This window comes from Barbus barbus, assembly GCF_936440315.1.
Source record: "Barbus barbus genome assembly, chromosome: 33".
Lineage (NCBI taxonomy): Eukaryota > Metazoa > Chordata > Actinopteri > Cypriniformes > Cyprinidae > Barbus > Barbus barbus.
This window is the reverse complement of record NC_136761.1, coordinates 22,597,854-22,625,009: the sequence shown is the minus strand read 5'-3', so window position 1 is coordinate 22,625,009 and position 27,156 is coordinate 22,597,854. Positions and strand designations below refer to the sequence as shown.

Here is a 27,156-nt window from a genome sequence, read left to right as displayed (position 1 = left end):
GCATTAAACATAAATCAAGTCAAAATTTGAACTCAAACTCACTCAAGTACATTTTTTTCTAATTTCTTATCTTTGATGTTGAAAGAAGTGGAAGAAAAGTAGGCTACAGAAATAGAAAAAAGGTGCATGTCGCCCCTGCACACAGCATCTTTCAAATACTCAAAAGCACAGAATAGTTTGATTTGGTTGTAAGACCCCTAAAAAGGTCAATGAAGATCTACACAGAGAAAACATGAAGGAAGAGAGTGAGCCAGAGGTAGAGATAGTGTGAGTGCTGAAGTGGAGAGTCTATTATAGCATCTCAATGCACTCCACACAAACAGCATCAGAAGATGTGAGCTGTATGAAGAGATGCATGAGCACGGCATTATGGTTGACTGCAATTCCTATTTCTCAGATTTATTATACAATCATTAGATTTTCACTGAATTGACTCGCTGTCAATTCTATAGCAGCAATGCTTTGCAGTCCTCTTGGAGTGTTTAGAGCACTTGAAGACACAAGAAAATTTGTATTTTCAGCTGCCGATTGACATTTTTAAGAGGTGAGGGTAAAGAGTAGTCAGGTCATCCTCATGTTTCATTACGGCTGAATAACAAGGTCAGCCAATTAGTCAGGCAGTTGAGCTCCAAAAGCACAGTTAGTGCCATAAAATGTCCATTTATTTCAAGTCAACTTTGAGTGAGAAACAGACTGGAATTTAATTCATTGTTTGTGTTCAGCCTGTCAAATATGGTTTTGTATGGTGCTGTCAAGTATGGAGCTGTCGCACAAGGTCTGAAATCAGAATATTTGGAAGTGCAAACAGGCATGTGCACAGCCAACCCCAAAGTGATGCACAAACACCTGCCCTTTTGGTCTTTGACTTTTTTTAATATTAGTTTTTAATTAAATTTGGCCAGTGGCATCAATTCTCAATTAAGCGTGTGCCAGCATTTAAGTTCTGATTATGCAAGATCACGAGATGATTAACTGGTTTTGCAAAAACTATTTCACCAACGAAAATAGCTTGAAACCAAGCAGAACAACTGCATCTCACAGCAACACTGAGTGGCATTTCATTCTGTTTTTGAATGACTCGGGTAAGTCAATGATTCAATGACCAGTTCTTAAATACAGTGGTCACTTGCTTCATTCATGAGTGAATCAGGTGGTTTGAATTAATTATTAGGGGTGTCGAAATGAATCGTTGCATCGCGATGCAGACTTGGACGATTCTGCATCGATGCAGTAATAGACCATAATCGATTATAGCCTATGACGTCTTTCGCAAATGCGCTTGTCACGCGAGTATTAAAAACGCACTTGTGTGCGCTAGAGACAAACGCGGCAGGCTTCATTGCACAGAATATGCGCGGAGACACGTGCACATTGCTAGTGCTTCTACTCGCTGTTATTTTAATCTTTTACTTTAGATATGCTTTAATTTCTGCCGTTTGGTATGCAGTACGTAATAGATGCCCGAAACTCACGTACTGACAGAATTTTGCGCGTGAATGCAGTCTATTAAAGCTGCCAGTGTCTGTTATTTCATCAGTAGGCCTAATAATCAAATGGCAATAAGACTGAGGAAAAAAAGAAAAGCCCATAACTGTGATTCTCTGTAAACTCAGATTCTCTGATTCTCAGATACTGAAAGTGCTTTTTGTTTATCACTTGTAATTGTCTTTTCCCCCTTTATTTACTTTATATTTGCTTGTATGTTTTGAAGCTATATTTACTTTTAATTCTTAACAATAATTAATTATATAGTAATTAATTAACATAATCATTTTTAAAAGTAGCCTGCTTATTTAATTTAATAAAAATGTACAAAATAAATTTGATATAATCGTGATGCATTGTGATATTGAAATGAATCGAATTGTTGACATGATAATCGTAATCGAATTGAATCGTGAGACCAGTGCCGATTCACACCCCTATGAATTATTAAATTAATGATTCAGTGACTCACTCATTAAGACTTGCCGCAACCTACTGGCAGTTTCATATAAATAATAGTATAATTAAATTTTCCCAATATTTTCAGGTAGATTTAAAGTTGTGCTCTAAGGGAAGTAGCAACAGGCCTTATCTTTCATTTGTCAACTTTTTCAACTTTTTTATAAAAATATAACAAAATTCAACATTCTACTCAACTACTTTTAATTCAAGCTCAAATTCAAGATCAAGTTCAGACATTTTAATTTAAAAATATATAATTTCGTGATTTAAAAATAATTCCAAGCTAAAAAAACAAAAACAAATGCACAGCTTAATCATTCACAATAAGATGCATTTAGAAAGTAACTTTAGGACTTGAACTGTTACTCTAGGAAATAATCACTTCATATACAAACTTTTTGAATTATGACATTACCTGCGGCGTCCAAAGAGGGTCTCATCGGGGTCAAAGGTCACCATAGGACGATTGTGAGGCACCGGTGAGGCAGCTGTGTGTTCTGCTGACAGCGCCGCGGCACGAGACACCCGCGGGGGTGCGTGTGCACATATCCCGCTCACCTGTGAACAGGAGAAGATTGGAGGGCTAAATGTGATCACTCTTGGACACAGTCCTGGAAGACGTCCAGCTGAGAAAGCAATTAATGAGACAAACTGTCCCTGCAAAGCTTCCTCCCCATTCAACTAATTGTCTGGCTGATGGTGTTGCATTTTCCTCCTGTTTGTTTGTTTGGGTTTGATGACAATAGGATTTACATAACAAAACGAGGCATTGTTGAGTCTGTCAGACACTCTGGCTGCGCTCTTTCAATAATCATAACCCTTTGCAGACGCAGCGAAAGTAAACAAGCCTCTCGTTTCCTTTCTCATGAGCGCTAAACACTATTGTTTTTATACGGGACAACATAGTAATAGTAATACCCCTCTCCCACACTGGCTGTGTGAGATAATGGAGTCTTGCCATTCTTTCAGGTGCAATAAAAATGCAAATGCCTCTTAATGTTTAGTTTGTGGTTTAATGATTTGCCGTTGGTTTAATTTCCCATGGGGACTGGTCCAGGGTGTAATTTTGCCATGTAATGCTTGTGGCATATTGTGCCTGCTTGTTCATGAATGAATATGTGTTTGTCTGGGTAAACAGGCTCTGGAATTCTGATGGGATCTGGGACAGGAGATCAATAGTACAAGGACGTCTTCATGCGGACTGTGGGATCGGTCACTGTGGCTAAACATAACAAGATGATAAACTTTTGAACATGTTCTGAAACATCAGTGGGTGGGGTGATCGGATTCACCCTACAGTCATTCATAAAATTTGCACACACACCAACAAATACAGCAACAAACCGCTGTTGAGCTAAACGACATGATTATCAGAGTAGATCAATAGAAGCTCTTTCTAGCAAACAGCCCAAGGGAGGGTAAATAGATACTGTTAATGTGCGTGAATATGTGTGTGTGTGTGTGTGTGTGTGTGTGTGTGTGTGTGTGTGTGAAAGAGATTAAGAGAAAGAGCAAAACACAGAACAAGACAGAGACAAAAGCGGTACGGCAAAGATCAAATCAGAGCGCCTCGACACAAATGCAATCCTGACGCAACATATTCCAGCGCTGCAACACTTTCTACCGTTGCTTTTCTGTATTTTTCTGTGGTTCCTTGGGTAATATGATATCTCACTCAAACCCAAGCTATTTAAAAGTGCAGGTATCGAAATTACAAACTACGTTATACAAAAATAGCCAAGCTATGTTCAAGCTACAAAAGCATGTGATGAAAAAAGTGGAAAAACATCTTACAAGTGATATGTAATATTTTTTATTTTATTATTATGCTTATTTAAAAAAAACATCTTAAGGTAATTCAATGAACAAGAACATGACTCGAGTAACTTACATTTGAGTTACTTTCAGTCACTATAGTTACACTATGAAGGCAGATCCTTATGAATCAGCGTTTTTAGCAAATCAGTAGAATGAATGATTCAATGACTCGCTTTCAAATAAAATCACTTGCTTTGTTGCTGAATGACTCAGTGTTTTTGAACAAATCGGTTGAATGAATGATTAATTGCCTCACTCTGTGACTTGCTGCCACCTTTTAATGTAAATGACTTTTTTTTTTTTTAAATACTTAACAGGCAAGCGGAGTTATAAAAATATTTAAAAGTCCCAGTGCTTTTTGAACGCCGATATAAGCTATAAACAAGCAGATCAACCACAATTCTTCCTCCTTAAACCCTTCTAAAATGTATTTTTGGATGCAACTCATCATATTAATATAGTGCTTACACTAGTTAGCAGTAAACCTGTTGTTGTCTCACCTGAATATTGCATTGGATGTCTGTGATGTGAAAAGCAGCTTTATCTTCAGACTGCAAAATATATATTCAAATATGTTCCCTCCTCCCTGCATATGACAAGTATTAGTATAATATAATGTATGTAGTACTGCACAATATACAGTAGCACATGGATGAAAACACAAAACTTCTCTGTGCAGTTTGAAAGAACCATTGAGGATCTCAGCAAATCATTTAAACTGCACTCTAAAAAATGCTGGGTTCAATACAATCCAGAGCTGGGTTAAATATTGGACAGAAGAACACACATGCTGGGTTGTTTTCAACCAACAGTTGGGTTAAATGTTTAACCCAACCTTCTGGGCAGTAACCCAACCGCTGGTTCTAAACAACCCTATCGCTGGGTTCATGTATATTTTACCCAGCGCTGGGTTGTATTTAACCATTTTTTAGAGTGTGGAACAGCTCCTATTGATTCTAACTCAAATGGGTGAATTGTGACTACAATGATTCAGACCTATTGAAAAGAACCGATTCAGAAGAGTCATATCGTAATGTAAAATCAATCATGCCAATAAATTGAAAGTCTTGTTTGCTCAAATTTTGTCGTTTCAGCACTACTTAATAAAACAGCATGGCTGCTGAAACACGTCATGATTTTTTTTAAAAACCAGCAATGGTACTATTTATTAAGCTAAGCGAATTTAGTTAAACTAACAGCATTGCCACTTTTAAGCAATGGTACTGCTTAAACCTGGATACATCAAACGCACTCCTCTGCTCATGTTAAAGGGATAGTTCACCCAAAAATGAAAATTCTGTCATCATTTACTCACCCTCAAGTAGTTCCAAACTTGTATGAATGTCTTTGTTCTGCTGAACACAAAGGAAGATATTCTGAAGAAAGTGGGAAACAGAGCAGCTCTGGGGCACCATTGACTTCCATAGTATTTGTTTTTTCCTATTATGGAAGTCAATGGTGCCCCAAAACAGCCTCGTTACAAACTTTCTTCAAAATATCTTCCTTTGTGTTCGACAGAACAAAGAAATTCATACAGGTTTTGAACTACTTCAGGGTGAGTAAATGATGACAGAATTTTAATTTTTGGGCTAACTATCCCTTAAACACTCATCCGGATGGATTCTACTCTAACTATCAATTGCAAACCTGCATGTACACTATCCACTCTAATCCCAGACACCCACACATTCTTCCCTAATGCTCTCTGTGGTGTGTGCTCATGGGAAATCATTAGTGGCCGGTCTGAAACATGGCTCTTTCCTACTGTAATTTACTCTATGTTGCGGGTCTGTGTCCCTACGGCCTTGATTAATGTGATTGGGTGTGTGTTTGTCTCTGTGTTAGTGTATGTGTGTATCCAGGGCCCTTGGGGAGCTGTGGCACAGGAGTATAGAGTGGGTTTGTGTATGTGAGACTGTGTGATTGTTTCTCTCATTAGAGGGGTATTAATATCAGGCAGGCGACAGAGGATGTGCTGGCTAACAGTAACACTGAGATAAGCGGCGTCTCACAGAGAAGCTCTTTAAATATCCAGCGCCTTTTATCTGTACCTCACACACCCCTGAGAGGAGCATTAGGACCAGACACACACACATACTGTACACACTCATTAATATAAATCAAATACACTCTCACATACACTTCATGACATCAGTGCGCAATGTTTAATACAGACATACATCCTAAGATGAAACAATGGCTTATAAGCACAGCTGAAAATACAAAATTAATCATGTGAAGTTTAAATGATAAACAAGGCCCAAGTAGAAGACAATGCTGGGATTTCTGCTGAGATACTAAAGCAATAAGCCATTCAAGACCACATGATGCGAGTTAGCGATTCTGATAAGAGTTAGCGATTCTTGAACAGGGGCCCGGTGCCCACTAGGGGGCCTCAGGAAACATCCAAAGGGGCTGCAGGACGATTTAAAAGTATTTAAGTTAATTATTATTAATAAAATAAATCCATCAACAACAGAGAAAAAATTTCAAGCACTTGCATGCTTGACAATAACTACTATTAGGCAAATAAAATACTTTCATTTCTAACTCTAAATTAAAATGCTAAAAAACACAAAATCAACACGTGGACTCAAATCATGTTAGATTAAACAACTATTGTTTTTACTGAAGAACACGCCGTTGTAATGTGTGTTGAACAATTGGGGCCTTTAAGTAAAAAAGGTTAGAGTAAAGAGGAGTGCTGAAAAACCCACATATGTTAATATAACTAATGCATCACCATTGTTTAATACTAATCATAATCATAGCCAGATTTAGCCAGAAAATGGGAGTGGTGAAAAACTTTCTAGCACTAAATTGCTGATTAAAATGCTGCCAAATCCAGTCGATGTGTAGCAACAGGTGTGTGTGCATGGGCTATGGTATCTATCTATTATCTAGGGATAAAAGATTTAGCTTTGGGTGCCTATAAAACAGAAATCGTTTTGACAGAGCATTTGATGTACAGTAATGCGTAAGCTGAAGGTGTAGAAAGAGCCATGTCAGATTGAAATTAAGTAAGAATACAGCGATTTCCTGGACCCGTCTTTCACGATTCAGAGTGGCTTAGAGAATATGTTTTAAATGCCAGAGCTTTGAATCTTGAGCTACTAAACAGTTTTTAAAATAAATTAAAGCAACTGTTTGTCAGTAGATTTATGTCAGTAACGGTGGTATTTTTGATTGTATTTTATTTAGCAATTTCGTGTAGAAAACACTGCTGAATGGTGAGAAGAATAATACATGGCAGTTCACCCAAAACTGAAAATTCTGTCATTATTTACTCACCCTCAAGTTCTTCCAAACATGTTTGAGTTTATTTCTTCTGTTGAACATAAAATATAATTGGAAGAATGTTAGTAACCAAACAGTTGCTGGTCCTCATTGACTTCTATTGTATGGAAAAAATACTATGGAAGTCAATAGGGACCAGAAATTGTTTACTTAACATTTCTCCAAATACCTATTTTTTTTGTGTGTTTAACGGAAGAAAGAAATTCATACAGGTTTGGAACAACATCAGAATATCCTTTTTTTGGGTGAACTATCCCTTTATATAACAAACTATTTGTTTTCTAACATTAATTTACTGTTAATAATAATCAAGCAAAACAAAGACCTTTCTAGATTGACTTTTCCCAACAGATTCATTCTTAGATGCTGCCATCGTTTTCCCCAACGTAGACAATTTTTATATACCATATTATACAAGGTATGGGGTCAGTAAGAGTTTTTTAATTATTTATTTAAAGAAAATAAAAGTTTTATTCAGTGAGGACACATTAAATTGGCCAGAAGTGATAGTAAAGATGTTTATAATGCTACAAAGTTTTTTTTTTTAATGTATTTAAAAAAATGCTGTTATTTTAAAATGACTATTCAAAGAATTCTAGAAAAAAATGTATCACGGTTTTCACAAAAATATTGCAACATGATAATAAATGTTTCTCAAACACCAAATCGGCATTTTAGATTGACTTCTGAAGGATCATGTGACACTGAAGATTCAGCTTTGCCATCACAAGAATGCCATTTTACAAATAATATTAAAACAGAAAAGGGTTATTTTAAATTGTAACAAGATTTCACAATATTAATGTTTTTACTGTATTTTTAATCAAATAAACCGAGCATGAGATTTGTCTAAGAAATCTTTCCGGCCCCAAACATTTGAACAGTGTAGTGTATGTTTTTGATAAGTTTAGATGTCTATGTCAGATCTATTGGGAGCTGTCACAGTCGCTCACTCATGAAAAGAGAGATTTTCCCCCAGGTGTTCAGTCTGAGAGTTTGGAGGTGCTATAGTCGGTGTGAAACAGCGCAGGTCTGTTCTGTTCTCGTCCTCGGTGTCAGGTGAGACGTAACTACAGCAGAATCTGCCTGCACCTCCTCGTTTACAGCTGCGAGGTCAAAGGAGGAGGAGCTCCAGTCCCTCAGGCACACATCGGCTTCCGGAAAACATATTTCTGCTCACTCCATCACTTTCATGCACCCTTAAAGTATGCTTTTCAATCTTGTTCTTTCTTCCTCTCTCTCTCTCTTTTGTCGCCATTGCTCCCTCGCTTCTGCTCAGTAACTGGTAAAAATAGTTCTTCATAAATCATGCATTCTTTTCCAGAGCAAAGAGAGAGGGAGCACACTTTAAAAGGAGAAATGAGAGAAAGAAAGCGCACATTCAATGAGAGGTTTGATGAGTGAGATGTCACACTGCTAGATAGAACATGGCCACAGGGCTCTTCACTCTGAGATGTAATATCATTGTTTTACAGCAGAATTAGATTCAGGTAAGAACAAGAATCAGTCTGGAAACTTCTGAAGGTGCTAAAGCCAACAGAATGAAAAATGGTTAACAGGTACCAGAACAGACACCACTGAAAAGATGTAGGTTCAGGTTTAATCAAACTATATGATTAATTAATTAATATTTCTACAGCATTTTTCATCTTTATTAATGTTAATCTCAACATTAATACATGTTTAAGCAATAGTTAATGCACAGTTAATATTTTATCAACTAACAGCATCAAAGGTTAAAAATGCTGTAAAAATTTATATTGCTCTTTGTTAGTTAATGCATTAACGAATGTGAACAAATGGAACCTTTCATTTTAAATATAATTATTACTTATTAATTTTTAATTTTATTATTAATACCTGCTGTATATTATAGTTGCAGGAACAAAATGTGAATGTTTACACTGTGTTCAAAAAAATTGAAATGCATCAGACCCAGTTTGTTGTGATATAAGGCCAGATCAAATTTTATTCAGAAGTCTATGATATTATAAATCTATCTGAAGGGTACAAATACATTTTCCTGCAACTGTTCATTCTGACAGCTGCTATTGCTAGAAATATTCCTAAGGATTATTTAGCAGTCTTTTAACTTTAGCAGAGACGTGTCCCTATCGTCCATACTCAAATCTAAACCCATACACCTTTGCCTTAGCAGTGGCATTCTGACACATTTAAAATGTCAGTCTTTCTTGAATTAATTCCTTCACAGACCATCCTAGAACACAGATTATGTCTAGGGAGGACAATCACAGTCAGTCGGCTCGGATCAGGCCTGCTGACGGCACTTTACAGCCAACTGACAGACAAACACACATGCACAAACACCATCTTCAGCCTAATTGGCCATTCTCCCTGTGACATGTCCTTTGTATCTGGGTCGACAGATGTTTATCATCGAGAAGGGAGAAAAAAAGGATAAGCGAAGGAAGGAGTAAGAGCACAAACCCCCTTTTCTTCAGCATTGTTCCCTTGAAAAGAAAAACGCAAACAGAAAGAGCTTAAACACAGATAATCACACCCTGAAGACTTCACTGATAATCAGTGAAGACTGGCATGGATGTCACAAAGTTTCTGATCGATTCTTGACAGAAGCCAAGCTCTATAGCTGTTGAACTCAACTAACGACTTTACTATTTGTGAAGGTTTAGCTTTCAAAACTCAAAAACTGCGTGGAAAGGCCACACACCTACACATGTGCTCTAACCATAAGTGTTAGAGAGTATAGATAAAAGCATCAATGCCACAAACTTAACTACATTTTCACTAGTGTCGGTACTTCAGCTGTTTTCAGAGTACTGTAGAATACTTTTCTAGTAAGTAGAAGTGTAACATTATAAAATTAAATTTTTATAACATTATAAATGCTGCTTTTTGTTACATAGAATCCCTACAGTAATCAAATACTGTCTGTCCTGTTTCATACAAACTCATGAATCAGTTTGTTTGATTCAAAAAATTATTCTCAGTGTTGGGAAGTCAGGTGTATTACATAAATTAATCTGTTCAAAATAATTCACTAAAGTGTAGAAAAATCCTGTTTGTGATTGTATTTTTGAGCTAAATAGATTCAGTTGTTTCTAGATTAACTACTATATTTACCACTTTACCAATTCATGTTCAACGCAGTCACCCAATCCACATTCTTGTTATGCCAAATAAATACTACTATGACTGTAAAAATAAATATCATCTGATAGTTTTATATTTAAAACTATATCGTCTATTATTTAATGCATTAAAAATACTCCGTTTCAGTTTAAATCATAAATAAATTCACTGTTAAGTATTTTAAATTATGAGTAAATATTAGCTACATTTCTAAGTTTCTTCCTATACACCATTTTTCCATCTTGAGTGTGAATTTATTTTATGAAAAAAGTCAAAGCAAAGGGACTTTCTGATGCACATCAATAGGAATTCATTTGTTAAACGTGTGATATGTAATGTGTCATGTGTAAAGCTTCATATTTGTGCGTGTCTTCTTGCTAAATAATACATTTAACCACATCAAGTGCATGCAGTTTTTTTTATTTGAATTTGAATTTTTGGGATTTTCTTTTCTTTATGGAAAACTATTGTTTATGTGATGAATATAATACATGGATCCCCACCTAGTGCTAAACTCAAACTTGAGAAACTCTCTCTCCATCACACGCACTGTCCTGTTATTAAGCAATAAAGTACAGAACCAGTTTCACAAGCATCAGTGTCAACGGCACTTTACACTGAAGGATGCATTACCATATATATGGAGGTCTGGCTGAACATACAAACACCTGTACTGAGTAAACACAGACTTTAATAATCGCATCTCTCCCACATATCCGGAGCATAGATTTACTGACCGTTTCTAGAGCACAGATATTTAGACAGAGACATATGCAGGAGAAATGTGGACATTTAGATGTGGAAACATTATCATTCTGTGCGACTGCATATATTTACAGCTTATGGCAGTGTGTAGTGAGGTTATTTTTACTTATGCATCACACTGTAGTGCTTTAATGTGAGGTCACGTGGCCAAAAGTATAAGAGGTAATAGTTCCTCCAGGACCCTGCTGTTAAAACTTCACAGGAGCCCCATCAAGCAGCTCGATTACCCCTTTAGGAATAAATAACATGTTGGTATTCCTCTTATCAAAGGCCTCTCTGATCTCCACAAATACTGCGTGAACCAAACACAACCACAGTTATAAACACACACTTACTCACACACACCCACGCTGTACCGGCATGAACCTAAGGTGGAGTATTTTACACACTGCGGAGGAGGGGATAAGTGGAGATGTAGCTTTGATGAATAATGTGAGTGCATTATTCGTGTAATGCACTCACATTGAATAGTAAGCGTGTGTGTAAGTGTCTCACGCAGATGGGGAATTCAGTGTTAAAGTGAAAAGTTCAGCACGTCATCCCTGTCATGCTAAAGCAGTACAAGCTCCACCATTGCTCACGTTCAATATTTCATGAGCACTTGCCCTCCTGATCTCGCTAACGTACGCAACTGGAGTGTGTTATTGCTGTTTAAACTCCTACTGCCCCTGCGAAAGGGCCATCAGTGAGAAAGGTTCATCGGTTCCTGAGTAAATGTTTGGGTAAAAATTATCTTACGCAAGATGAACATCTGAAATGGTTACAGAAGGAAAATTAGGGGAGAACTGAACACTCTTCCACAAATAAACACCTAACCTGTGATGAACCTTTTTTGTAAAAGTATTGATTTTTGCCGATAAACTTTGCATTTTCTCACAAAAGCATTAAATTACAATTCTTCTTTTCAACTTCATCACCAGTTTTGCACTTGCCTGCAAAATCGCTAAACTTCTGTGAGCAAACCGTTTTTTGGGCAAACACAAAGGTTTTTGAGTGGATGCAAAAACATTGAAACATAATTTTCACTCCTATGTAAATTTTTCCATTACTCTTACTGGACTCTGTAGTTTTTTGAAAGCTGTTTTAAATAATGTAGCTGTTTTGAATAATAATTATACATGTATTCTAAGAACCCCAACCAATTTTATGTACTACAACAATTCTTCATTTGTTTTATATATAAATATGAATAAATGAAGTGTTACCAAATTTTGTTTAGATAGTAGGCTAGTAATACATAGTCAATTAAAGATCAATTATAGGATTGCATTTAAACTGCCTCTAAAAACACTTAAAAGTCATTAAAAAGTCTGTGCAAATATTCCCTTTTAAAACTGTAAGTGAATTAAAATATCTTGGGATCACTGTCCCTAGACATTATAAAAGTTTGTACGAAACAAACGTGTTGGTCGTGTTAACGCAATCAAAATGGTTTCTTTACCTAGATTTCTTTATTTGTTTCAAAACGTTCCCATCTTTTTAACCCAGTCATTCATTAAAACACTTGATACTGTGATCATGCCGTTTATCTGGGGATATAGAGCTCATCGTATATCTAAAGCGCATATTTGTAAAACAAAAGTGGTAGGAGGCCTAGGTTATTAATTGGTGGATTGCATGCCCCGGGAAATCGAACGCTACCATTCCTGCTTGGCTGGTTATTGAGAAGGATATGCAGGAATCCTCCCTCCCTGCTTTACTTTTTGCACAAAACAAACCTATCAGAACATTTAAGAAATGCAACCCTATTGTTGTAAATTCTCTTCAAATTTGGTATCAGCTCAGGAAAACCTTTAAACTCCCTCAGACTTGTTCACTTACCCCTATAGCTTGCAATCATGCATTCCCTCTCTCACAGACGGATATAACTTTTTTATCATGGAAAGAAAAAGGAGTTCTGTCTATAGGAGATTTATATATAGACAATGTATTTGCTTCTTTTGCTCAGCTTAGACAAACATTTGGGCTACCTTCCTCTCTTTTTTTCAGATATTTACAAGTACGGAATTATGTTAAAAGTAATATCTCTAATTTTGAAGTTTACAAGTCCCCTGAATATCTTTATTTATGACCTCTGAACTCGACTCGAAGGGTCTTGTTTCTAAATATGTTGAATATTTTAATAATTCTAGAACTCCTTCAATGCAATACTTAAAGATGTCTTGGGAAAAGGACTTGGGGATAGATATTTCAGAAGATAACTAGATTAATGCCCTCCAAGGTATTAGGTCTTGTTCCGTCAACTCTAATTTGCAGTTGATTCAGTATAAAGTTGTCCATAGATTACACTACTCTCGTACCAAATTACATTCCATATATCCCTCTGTGTCATCTTTGTGTCTTAAATGCAAGTCCAATGAGGGTACACTGGCTCATTTATTTTGGTACTGCCCAAAAATGTGTAAATTTTGGACTGAGGTTTTTTCTTTCTACTCAAAGGTACTTAAGATAGATTTTCCTCATGACCCTCTTATTGCAATATTAGGCTGGGCCCCCTTCCTAGAGAAGTATGCTACCAACCAGATCCAAACAGTTCAATATGGGATGACCATAGCAAAAAATACAAATAAGTTTGCACCTAAATTTGAAACATGGCTCACAGAGCTCAGTAATGTGTTACATATGGAAAAAAATTAGATTTGAGATTGCGGCTAAACCAAAGAGATTTGTACAGATTTGGAAATCCCTCTTTGAATATTTGGAAGGTGACCCATGATAACTGAATTTAACCTTTTTCTTGAAGTGGGGTGGTTAATTTGATAAAATAGCAGTGTGTAACAATTATATATTTCCATAATTGGGTATTTATTGGTATAAGATGTTCCTTGTGTTATTATAATTTTTTTTTCAAATGTGTATATGGAGAGATGGCTGTATATGCCTTTGTATTGGTACACGAGTATGATTGAGGTGTATATGTATATTATATATGTATGCATATGTGCATCAGTTCATTGATTACAATGTCATTACAGTTGTAAATTTTTTATTAAATTTTTTTTATTTAATTTATTTTTTCCCTTTGATTTGCTGGCATGGGGGATTGTTCTCTAAAATGTGAAAAGCTTAAAATTAAATATAAAAAAAAGTCAATATTTAGCGATAACTTTTCTAAATGTATTTATTTAAAATATTAAAATGTTCAAATATTTATTCCTTAAAAGGGACCTATTATGCCCCTTTTTACAAGACGTAAAATAAGTCTCTGATGTCCCCAGAGTGTATATGTGAAGTTTTAGCTCAATATACCCCACAGATAAATTTTTATAGCTTGTTAAAATTCCCACTTTTAGGGTATGAGCCAAAGCGCGCTGTTTTGAGTATGTTGCTTTAAATGCGAATGAGCTGTTGCTCCCGGAGAAGAGGGCGGAGCTTCAAGAGCTTGAGCTCCCACATTAGCAGTGCTAGCCTTTGCAAATAAATATTGAACTATTAATACAAAGCTGTTATCTTTACAGAAAACTACTCTGTTTCAAAGTCAGTCATCTGATTATACTGTGCATATTAAATTTGCATCTATGAATTACACAGAAGGGGAGCACAGCGCAATAAAAATAACAACATAGCTGGTCTAATGCTATCACAAATTTTATAAGTCCCACTTCTGATTATGAACTCAACAACTTCAAGCGATCGACTTTTAACTACCACATCTTTTAACTATCACATTCCTATTCACGATCATTCTGGAAGCACTTGAAGGCAGCATCAGTGAAAACACACAGAGACAATGATAGCTTTAGCAAGTAGCCTTACAGAGTGCCAAGAAGCTCTTTCAGAAGGTGTCCCCCCGACTTTTAATACAATCTAAACTCTTCCCCTGCACTCTTTCTCGGTCAAGTGTGTTAAAGTAGAGGTTTTCAAGGGGCAGTGTGAATAAATCTAGATTTAAATTAAAAGAGAAAAGATAGTCATATGAGAAGTAATAATAACTCTTGACAGGCATCCGGCTATCGCTGTAGTTAAGTTGAATAACAAACATAAAACTTAACAGATGAAACTTGAAGACGATATGTGTTTTTCAAGTCTTCTCCAGGTAATATATGAATGATATGAATATGAATGATACAATGGTAATTGACAGCATTAATTACAGTACAGAAGCTATAAAATATATTTTCTGCCTTATTCTGTGATAAAAATTCAAAATGTGTTTGTAGTATATATATACTGATTGTACAATCATAACCATAAAACTGACATTAGTAAAATATTTATAAAAAATATTATAGAAGACAAATTATTGTTATTGTCCAGCAGTGTATTTTATTTCTTAGCCAATTAAAATTAAGAGATTTGTTTTGGTCAATTATACATACATACATAAATATTATTATTATTATTATTACCATATTTTATATTTCTGTCCCCCAAAAGACCAAAATGGCTCTTTTGATGTTGAAGGTTGCAAACCCCTGTGTTAGACAGACAGATGAAGAGCTTGGCTATATTTAAGCATGTAAATGTATAACTATATATAACTATACTGAAAGAGGTGCACCGAAAAATCTTGATAGCTTTTTGATTTTTATTGCCCTAGGCCCTGTTAACAGCCAATCAGAAAACTAGCCAATCAGTAACACTCTTTCCCTGTGAATCATTTTACTCGTTCTGGTCCGCTGACACTGGGTTTGCTGACATGTCTTTGGAGGTTGAGGTTGAGGAACGAGGGTGTTAGCAAAACGGGCTGAAGTTGGCAAAATGGCTGGAATCGCCTACAGCGTTCAAATTTTCACCCCGTTTCTGAGACCAAGTGTCACTCACCTGTGCGCTGACTTTGCTTTTGGCCGCCACAGCTTGTTTGAGAGCCTGTCTGATGATGACGTGCAGTCTGAGCACCACAGCCTCGATGTCCTGCTCCCCCTTCATGGCAGAGGCAAGTGACCCTAGTTCCTCCACGTACGTCCTCCAGTGAGGCTGCACCTCCGCTGCTCCCCCCAGACACGCCCCCATGGTGCTGACACACAGCGGGCGGCACGGCCGGGCCTCCAGCAGGCCTTGACAGTGCGGGCAGTACCAGAGCTTCAGCAGCGAGCGCCCGCAGTCCCTGCCCGCACGCAGGTGCTGGGTGGTGTTGACCACTTCGATGCCCAGGTTCAGCGCTTGCAGGAAGACCCGAGTGGCCAGGAGTGAGCGAGACAGCCGGGTCATCATCATCTTGGGAAACGATCCGAACGCAGAGGTTCCCCTCCAGGCCCCACGGAGGCATTCTTCAGAGATGACCGTCACCGCCCCGTTTCCAAGCAGACGCCGGTAGGTGAAAGGAAAAAGGCGGGAGAAGAAGGTGGAGACCATGTCGTTTACGTTAGCATCCGAGCCCAGGATGTAGAGAGACATTTCCAGGAATAACTGTGTGACGGCTCCGCTGGCTCCGGCCCCCAAACCAGGAAACTCCTCCCGTAACAGAGTCAGAGTGGAATTACGACCCAGACGGAGGACCATGTCAAAAGCCTCTGAAATATAAGAGAAAAAAAGATATGAATGGAAGAGTGATGACAGAGTCTATAGGTCTGTCCACTAATTCTCATAAAAATGGTACAAAAGCTGTAACTGGGGCTGTACCCTTTCAAAAGGTACTAATATGTACCATTTAGGTTCTTAATGGTCTTTTGCACCATTAAGCTTAGTTGAAAAATAGTCTCAAGTATAAATAAAATGTTTGCAAAAGCCACAGACCAGAAAATAAGGGTTGGACCAAAATGGCAGACAATTGGATTATATAAATGATATTGTGTTTTGTGTGACAGACTTCAATCCTTAAAATGATTTGGACATTTACGCTCGTTTACATGTTAAGAAAGAGAACTTTATATGAATAAATGATTTCTTAGTGGCTCTAAAGCATGAAATTGGTCTAAACTACACATTTTCCTGTGTCCATAATGCCAATTAAAATAAGTAAATGTCTACATTTCCAGTTTAAGTGTTTATCTTGTGCCACTGACTTATCTTAGATGCAGCTCCAGAATATACATTATTTAAATTTAAATATAATAATTTTATGATTATTTAGGTATCATATTTCAATGAGAAGTTGAAAGTTACAGTATGTAAATAAAAAACACTACTGCTCAATACACTACTGCTTTGAACTTTCTATTCATCAAAGAATCCTGAAAAAAATGTATCATGGTTTCCACAAAGACATTACATAAACACTGATAAGAAGAAGAAATGTATTTTAGAGCATTAAATTTAGCATATTTGAATAATTTCTGAAGGATCATGTGACACTGAAGAGACAGTAATGATGCTGAATAAATTCACAAGACATTTAAAAAAATTTTTTAAAAGAAAACTATTATTACATTTTGAAATGTAATAATATTTAAAAATATTGTGTTTCCAATAAAATAAATGCAGCCTTAGTGCAAGAGGCTTCTTTCAAAAAAAAAAAAAAAAAAACTTACTGACCCCAATCTTTAGAAAGGTAGTGTAGTTTGAAACACTAGCCCCGTAGCAAGACAAACTGACACCAGAAGCAACATCAAGCAGGTTTGCTGGAGCAGGCTGAAGCTGAACTCTGCAGGAAAGTGGCCCTCCAGGACCAAATTTAGACACCCTTGAACTGAGGCACCAAACCTATTCATTGACGCTCTTAAATTTTTTTTACTGATACAGAGAGGTCACTGACAAAAAAATGAAAAGAAAAAACCTTGGATACGCAATAATCCACAGAATCTCTTCCTCACAGATGCTCACACAATCCTAATCCATGAAAGACGATAAACAGTGAGAAAAAAGGAAGATGGAATTAAAGCTTCCCCTCTAGATGAAAACCACGATGTCCTTTTAAAACAACAAGGGTGTTTTTCAAGAGCCTTATAGCTTTAAAAGGCGTTCAGTCATCCGTGCCGGATGCTGTGAGAGAGATGCCGAGATCTCCAGAAAACAGAGCACAAAGCGACGAGACATAATCAGTGACATCTGAAAGCTGTCAGTGAAGCCTTATCAGCACGCAGGCAAAGAGGGATTGCTACTGAACCCACCCAGACTAACGGGGAGACCAGAGACGGGAGGCTGAGGGGATTTGGGAGCATGTGGAGAGGAAAAATGAAGGCTACAGGGAGTGAGGAAGAATGACAGAGAAAAGAAAAATGAGTGAAAGAGAGGAGAGAAGGGCCTTGGGTTCGTCATCCAGACAGTGTGAAGGTGATTGAGAGGTGGGGAGTCTGCAGAGCTGTGATATAAGCATGCTGCCGAGCAGACTGTTCACAGCCACATACGTGAAGAGCTCCATCCATTTCTCCCAGGGAGTCCGGCTCTCAGGGGCACAGGATATTACATCAGCACAACACGCTGGAGGAGTTTATGGATCGCACTGATTGAGATGAGATAGAAATCACTTAGCACTATATCACAGAGCAGTTAAAAGTCTCAAGGTGCTCTTAGACAACCCGGAAATTCATTCTCAATGGCCATGCTCGGAATAACGTACTACATACTAATTTTTAAACACATGATATCTGCAGTATACAGTATGCATGTTGTGCACTGTTTGCATGGAATAACCAGATGACCTTTCACTCAATATTTAACTGGACTATTTTTCCAAAGGCTTTTTCTAAGTTTACATAAAAGAAGGTGACACTTTAATTTAGGGACCAATTCTCACTATTGCTTATTAGAATCCATTTTACAAGCATATTGGCTGTTTATTAGTGCTTGCAAAGCACATATTTATGCCTTATTCTGCATGATAGTGTTTTAGTTCCTTTAATCCTGTGCCATACCTAAATTTAACAACTACCTTACTAACTATTAATAAGCAGCAAGCAGGAGTTTGAAGTCATATAGTTAATATTTAGTTAACAGTGAGAACTGGTCCACAAACTAAAGTGTGACCAAAAAAAAACTTTTACTTTTTTGATGATAAATGGTCTCTAAAATGTACTTCATGGCATCATTATGTTTCAGAATAGTAGTATTTGACATGTTTATTCTGCATTATTAATATTAGTACAACACTATATTCTACAGTTCAAAAGTTTTGTGCTTTAAAAATAAATATTTTATCCCTTTATCTGCATTTATTTAATGAAAATACAGTAAACCCATAATATTGTGAAACATTATTACAATTTAAAATAACTGTTTTCTGTTTGAATATATTTTAATATGTAATTTATTCATGTGATGCAAAACATGTCACATGATCCTTCTTATTCATATTAATATCATTATTAAGAACAGTGTAAAATATGTGGAAACTGTCAAACTTCTTTTCAGAATGCTTTGATGAACAGAAAGTTCAAAAGAACAGAATTTATTTGAAATAGAAATAACATAAATGCTCTACTGTCACTTTTAATCAATGCAACGTATCCTTGCTAAATAAAAGTATTCATTTCTTTTAATATAAAAGTTTTACTGACCTAATTGTCTCAAAAAACTAAGTGAAAGAGCAAACAGTACTTAACAAATAAACATTTATAATACATAGCTGTTATACGACCTCAACAGTAAGTGGAATCCAGTCATATTAATCTCCGGAACAAATGTTTATTTCGCATTTTAATCCCATTTTGAATGAAAACTTTTGACAGTCTGATAAAATGATGAGTCAAGATGGAGGTTAAATATCTCAGTTAATATTGCCTCGGGTTCATTTGTCACACTGGAAATAGAAGGTCAAGTGGAGCGGATTACATTGTGGGAGACAGCATCTCACGCTGTGCGCTCTGCTTGCACACTGTAAGTTTTGCCAAATTCAGCAGGTCACCCGGGTATTCAACAGCCTACAGGAACATATTTACATACTGTGCGCAATATACATACTGCGTACTGCACACGTTGTATGCCATTTTGAGACAAACAACAGCAAAGCGGCTTAGAAATCGGCCAGCACAGACATACACAGTCAGTGAATGATGCTGGGGTGTGTTTTGCTGAGATTTACCATAGCAGGGTGAGTAATGTGGTGTTTAGGGAGACAGTGTCTAGTGCTGTGTGCTGATGTTAGCAGTAACACAGCGTCTCGGCAGTGTGTGCTTGCGCTGGGGACAGAAGCGGGTATGTCTGCGGCTCACTGTGAGTATGGACTGTGAGTTTACCCGCCGAACAGATGCACACACACTTCTCTCTGTGAACAAGGAGCTCTCAGACGCACTGAATGCCAAGCAGGATGCTCAGAGAGACACTCTCACACGTTAAACAATAACAACAGACACACATACAGAATGTCACACGCACGTCAATTCATATGCAAACACATTCATCATAGCGCACCAGCTCATGCTGTTTGCAAAAGCACAAGCATAAATAACTCATGCCTACTCATCATATGACAGACAATAGCGTTCATATTTATGAACAAACATAGACGAAATGTAAAGAGAAATCACAATGACATGAGCTTAAAACCAGTCTCTATATATCAAGAGTTGGAGTTAAGATACAGATCTAGACCCAATCCAAAACCAACTCTCTCAAAGCCAAGATCTAGACCAAAACCTGGTTCCAAGACTTGATTTTTCAAGAAGCAGGATGTTCATTTTACCGAACACTGGATACTAGGCTTGCATGATTGTGGCAAAAATCATATTTATATTGGCTAGTGTGTGTGTGTTTGTGTGTGTATACACTGTATATATATATATATATATATATATATATATATATATATATATATATATATATATACACACATACACACACACACAGTATATACTACAAATTTTCTGTGATTGTTAATTTTTAATTAATATAATATTTACATTAAAATACCTTTTTTGTTTTGGGTAATTGCATGCTATATTCTTTATATAAGCTACACATCTAAAGCTAAATGAATGCATTGCTGTTTATACATCAGTAAAACAAGACAAAACAACCCTCTTAGCAGCATGAAAACAAAAAAAAGTCAAATCTTGAATAAATTATACACAGAAAGCGAGCATGGTGACAATATTAGAACGCCCTCATTACAACAAAATCCTTCAGTCAGTATACAGTTTCAATTGACTGCATATGTGCCATCACTGACAAAAATTAAACTTTGGTTGGATTCCATTTAGCATACTTTTATGCAATGCTGAAACATGCATTTATGGATCAAACTTACACAACCATTATTATTGATTGTGGATAAATTAAATTAAAACTATCTAACTGGCCACTGCATTTACATGCTCAGCAAACATGTATGTGATTGGTTACAATACTTGCTGTTGCAAAAAACACAATATTGAAATTCTGACATAAAATGAACCGTTCTAAATGGAATGATGAAATCGACACTTTTTCGCCATTAGTTAATTGTAGAAACCATATTTTATAAATGCAATTAATTATTAAAGTAAATTAAGTGATATTGTTCAACAATGTCATTATCACCTTTAGTATGATGTAAATGGACTATATTCTTGTCTGAGACCACAGGTTAAGCCCCACATCCAGACTAAGAGTCTATATTTACCCCCGGTTTCACAGACAAGGCTTAAGCCTAGTCATAGACTAAAATGTAAATCTGTTTCAACTGAAAGAAACTTGAACTGACTGATTTTAAAGATGTCGTGCCTTAAGATGCACACCAGTAATGCTTTTATCTAAGGCATGTTTATAAAAATTACTTAAATGTCCTAATTAAACTATGGCCTAATCCTGGTTTAGGCTAAACCCTGTTTATGAAACCGGGCCTTAAAACCCAGACCAAGGCCTCAATTAAGTGTTCTTAACAGATCTCAAAACCAAGATTGCAAGATCTCCATCTCTAACTGATCTATATGACTGCCGCTCTCGAACACCATAACGCAAGCCATCAAATGCATACAATCACACAATTTCACTTTTAATCATGCATACACAAAGACTATATCCTGCAGCTCTGTGCTACTAATGTCTTGAGGTGTCTCCTCCCAAGCCACCAAGAACAAAAGATGGAGAACGAGAGAGAGAGAGCTCTGCTTCTTTTCTCTCTACTTCATCAATTTCTCTGAAAGCCTTGTGTAAGGCAGACAAAAGCCGCTGTATCGCTTACAAAGCCATAGTGGGCTTTAACAGTGGGAGAGAGTGGTTCGCTCTTTTAATGCAATGCTGTATTTGAGCAGAGGGGTCATACAGATCACTGTTGAATTCAGGCTGCTCTTGTTTCCTGCGTCTGATCTGGGCTTCGGGTCCACGGGTGAGTCTTGTATCAGGTGTCTACTAATGGGGTGAGCATAAATGTCTTGCAAAAAAAACAGAGCAATGGTGAATATGGTGGTTGTGTTTAGTAGACTGGTCCAGTAGTAGCCCGACAGAAAATCACCACTGGATGAGAAATCCGTCTGACAAGAGTTTCTTATCAAGGTTATAACTTCATGAGATGTTCAGTCAGTTCCATCGTTTGAATATGCTTGAATTTAATCTGCTTTGTGCCTTAAAATGTGCATGATCCTTTTACTATTTACTCATGCTGTTTCAAATTATTACAGTTCCTTTCTTCTGTGGAACATAGAAAGTATATATTTTCAAAGAATCAAAGAACTAAAACAACACTAGATCTCACTGACTTTCACTGTATAGAAAGAAAAAAGCAGAAAGACGACGAAGAAACATCTTTTAAACATTAATTTACTGTAGAAGTATGCGTATTTTCTTGTTAAATATTAAATAAATGTAAATAATAAATTATGTGATCATTCAAACTACAGTATATATTTCCAAAATATTTGTCTCCCGTTTTATTCATATTATTGAATTTAAAAACTATCTGCCAATTAATTATTTCTCAGGCTGCTTCAGTATCTGTAAAACTCACTTTTGGTCGACACTGCAACAGAAAATCCAATTGCTTGTGTCCTGCTTTTTAAGGCAAAGCATTATTGCCAAATATACACGACATTGACAAAGGATGAAGCTGTGTTTAAATTTTACATATACATTATGTCTGTTCTGTGTTGTAAAGAGGAAAATGATATATCCTTTCAGCTCACAAACTAAGCACCTCTTCAATCACTGTTAAGAGTTTAGATAAGAGTTACTCTGCTCTAGGATGTTTCACAGGTATCTGATTTCCAACCACTCAGGTGATTTATCATTAATGCCAATGGATGTGTAACCAAGGAGCTCTGATGGTGCTATATTTATGATCCAACAGATAGATGAACGCAAGCCAAAACCGTTCAGTCATAGCGTAAGGAGTATGCATCAACGAGGGCAGGGAGAGTTATGACATTGCAGGAGGCCAAACTTATTAGTGCAAAGTAATTAAGAAACTCATAAATATGCATGATATTACATTTAAGTCACTGTATATGATTTGTACGCTGGCGAGTATCTTAAACACTAGTTACTAGAAGCCATTTGATAATACACAAATCAAACAAACATGCTGCAAACTCAGTAACTGTAAAAGCTTTGTATGTTAAGCTTGTTTACCTTCAATAAATGTGTTTGATTATGTTTATGGTAGTTTGGTCTGTGTGTATTGAAGGGCATGTGAAGGTAGTATTGCAAAAAGGCAGCATTGTGCTTCTCCAGCATCAAACCAAGACCAAGCACAAAGTGTTTTCAAGGTCCGAGAGACATTCCCATCAAGACACTGACCACATGACCCTGCACCTCATGACCCTTTACAATAATGGATGTCTGTACTTTGAAGGACATCATTTTTCTCACTTCCTTTTGTGCACTTTAGAGGAATGGGATTTCATATTTTCATTTGCAAGAATGACTAAAAATAATATTTGCAGTAATGAATACAATAAGGTCAGTGTCACAAATGTTATTTGATTATCAACCATGAAGTGCAGTAGTGTAGAATTTTTTTTATTATTTTCTTATTCATTTCATTATTCGATATTATTATTATTTTTTTAAATCCTAAAACTTCCAGGTTAATTTCTGGGTTAAAATTAGATTTCTAAAGAATTCTGTGTAGTCTCAGAATCTTGGACCCGACTGTTGATATTAACATGAAGTGGTCTACATGGGTTCTCTCTGATCTTTAATTAAAAAATAAATCAATATAAATTATGATATTATTAATATTAATACAACATAACATTATCAGAGTTTTTTTTTCAAAACCAACCGGACTGGATAGATGGATGGACAGAGAGACAGCCAGTCAAATAGACAGACGGACGGACAGACAGACAGACAGATAGATAAACAGACAGACATAGACAGACAGACAGATATATATAGACCGACAGAGAGACAGACTATATGCGGGCGGACGGACGGGCGGACAGATGGACAGATAGATATAGATGGATGCAACCCGTATCATTCCTTTACTCCCTGTTTTTATCTTCAGAGAGGAAGCAGAACTGCACTGCTCCCGCTCCACTTTCTGCAGGCCCTACAGCTATCAAAGCAGTCAGTTTGAAAGGTGAACATTTATAGAAGAGTATTAATTTAGATTAGACTTTAATCAATATATCAATCCAGCGAGTGCTCGCTCTAAACCAGTTGCGTGTTCTGACATATGCAGGGCCGCTGCGGTAATTCAAGCTGCTCAGAAGCTCCGCTCGGACATCCATCAGAGGCCCATAGACTCATTATCCCCGCCAGGCGCAGATCATCAATAAATTAGCCATGCAACGAGCCCAATCAATTTCCCTGATGGAGTGTCACCTCTAGTCGCCGGAGAGAGAGATGGGGGGGAAAGCAGTGCCACCTGGCCCCTCCCCCGCCAGACCGCCACAGAGCCTGGAACCATCAACGCTAATAAAGTCTCTATCTGCCAGACGCAAGGCGCGCTTCATACATCAGCCATAAGTTATGTGCATTCAGAACGGCTCCATTGATTAGGGCCGAGTTTGTTTGCCATACGAAGGATGAGGGAGCCACACCTGCAAAGAGGTTTCAAATGGGTGGTCAGGGTTTGGATGCCAGGGGGTGATGAAGTAGCGTGCAGTAAGCTGTAAAAGTGCAATGGTGGAGTGGTAAGAGGAGGATAATATTTCCCGTAAGGGAGGAGAAGGATTTCTGGTAAGGTCCCGATAGTATCGCTCCGGCCATGGACTGGACGGCATTGGGTTACCAACACACTCACTCTCCTCTGCCTCTCTCTCCACTCCTCACCCATCTCCATTGCCTGAGAGACCTCTCTCACTCACTGACAAATGGACTTCTGGGAAGACACCGATGACTAACCATAGAACAGGAACTGCTCTCCTTTGCTCCTAGATCTTATTATGACAGAATCAAAGTGGGCCATATAATGTAGCATGTGCACATACATGTGATATCAACTTCATTTCTGACTCATAAATCCATTCTGAGCATAAATCCTCATTGTTTATTAAATGTTTATAAAAGGGTCAGTGGATGTAGCATTCGGCGCCAGGAACACGGACAGAGTGACCACAGTGACCTTTTTTTGGAATGGATCACATTGATTTCCTGCTCTGTGACTTTACAGGGGACAAAGTTGAGTCCAGACTCCAGAGGGAAAAAACCACAACCTCTGTGCTGGACTGCAGCTGCTAAGCTCTTTAACCGTAGATGGCTAATCCCATAGGTCCACACACACAAATTTTTGCTTTATACAACAACCTGGCGCCACTTAATCTAAGTCTCAGTATGGACTGCATTGATTTCTGGATCTCAGAATCTCACTCTAGGTCACAATTTGAATAAAATATTATGTCACATTTACATCACAATGCAACAAATCATAAAAAGGCATCAAAAGCATCATACCCAAGACAAAAAGACAGACATGTACAGATAGACAGACAGACATACAGATAGATAGATTGATCAGGGCAGTTAGTGAAAAATATTGCATTTTCTTTCTGTAAAATATATACTTTTGTGATTTTGAGGTGAAATATGACCCAAAACCAAGAGATTTGCTCACATGTGTGCAAAATGACAAGTTAATGTGTAAGCGAGAGGTGATGGGACATACAATGCCCTCAATAAGTACTGGATCAGTAAAGACAAAATTGCTCTGTTGGCTATGGAGTCAAGACATTTGCAAATATGATTAAAAGATGAATATAAAGACAAAACTACAGAATGTCACATTTTATTATTAGCCGTTTCAACACCTACATGTTTCACCAAATAAAAAGAACAGCACTTTTAGAGTCACAGCAATCACAGCAGTGAGTCTGTGACCCATAGACATCACCAGACTCTTGGTCTCATCCTTTTAAATACTTTTCCCAGCCTTTAATGCAGCCAATCCCAACTGTTGCTTGTTTTGGGGAGTTTCTGCCTTTACTCTCCTCTTCAGCTGGTGAAATTCATGTTCAATCAGATTTAAATCTGGAGATTGACTTGGGCAATCTAAGACTTTCCATTTCTTTGCCCTTATAAATTCCTCGACTGAACTGGCAGTGTGTTTTGGGTCATTGTCCTGATGCAATATGAAGCACTTCCCAATTAATCTGGTGGCATTTTCTTGAATATTGGTAGGCAAGATGGTTTTGTACCCTTCCAAATTCATTCTGCTACTGTCATCATACATTAAGTCATCAGTAAAGTTAAGAGGGCCTGTTCCAGAGGCAGCCATGCATGCCCATGCCATGACAACACCTCCACCATGCTTACAGATGAGGCTGTATGCTTGGGATCATTTGCAGTTCCCTTTTTTTCCACATTTTTGCTTTCCCATCACTTAGATAAAGGTTCATCTTTGTCTCATCTGTCCATAAACACAGGTCCAAAACTCTTCTGGCTCACCTTTGTGCTTTTTTGCAAACTCTAATCTTGTCTTTCTATTTTTGGTTCTGGTCAGAGGTTTGCATCTTGCTGTGTAGCATCTGTAATTCTGTGTTAAAGTCTCCCGAGAACAGTAGATTGTCAGAGCATCACCCCAGCTTTCTGGAAGTTGTTGGTGATTTTACAGACACGTCTTTTAAGGTTAATTTTCACAACTTTTATGATTTGTCTGTCATCAACTACTGTCGTTTTCTCAGCCGATCAGGTAGTTGTTTGTTGCTGGTGTCGCTGGTGGTTTCCAATCTCTTGATTTTTCCATGCCCTTTATTTTTGCTATAGCTCTAATTGACTTCCTCTTTTCTTTTAGCATCCAAATTGCTTGCTTTTCTCTCAAAGTCAGCTCGCTCATCTTATTCCTGGTTTGTGCGTGTCATCATTGAATGCAAGATTCAGAATACAGAAGTAATGGATATAACTGATACGACACATTCCCTGCTTTTAATATCTGAATAATTAATGCAACAGGACACAGCTAATCACTTAGAAAGACCTGTGAGGCAACTGTTCCAATACTTATGCTCACATCAGATAGAGGGATGAAACTCTAAAAGTGCT

At 37.2% G+C, this 27,156-nt stretch overlaps 1 protein-coding gene across 1 annotated transcript in view; it reads right to left on the bottom strand.

Moving 5' to 3' along the window:
* Nucleotides 1-27,156, bottom strand: part of gpc3 (glypican 3) — a gene marked incomplete at both ends in the record, with an annotated part of 130,666 nt that overhangs the window by 50,420 nt on the left and 53,090 nt on the right. Inside the window, 2 exons of the mRNA XM_079390647.1 lie at nt 2,363-2,505; nt 15,703-16,391. Of these exons, the coding sequence (XP_079246773.1) occupies nt 2,363-2,505; nt 15,703-16,391 (832 nt within the window). The remainder of the gene's footprint in view (nt 1-2,362; nt 2,506-15,702; nt 16,392-27,156) is intronic.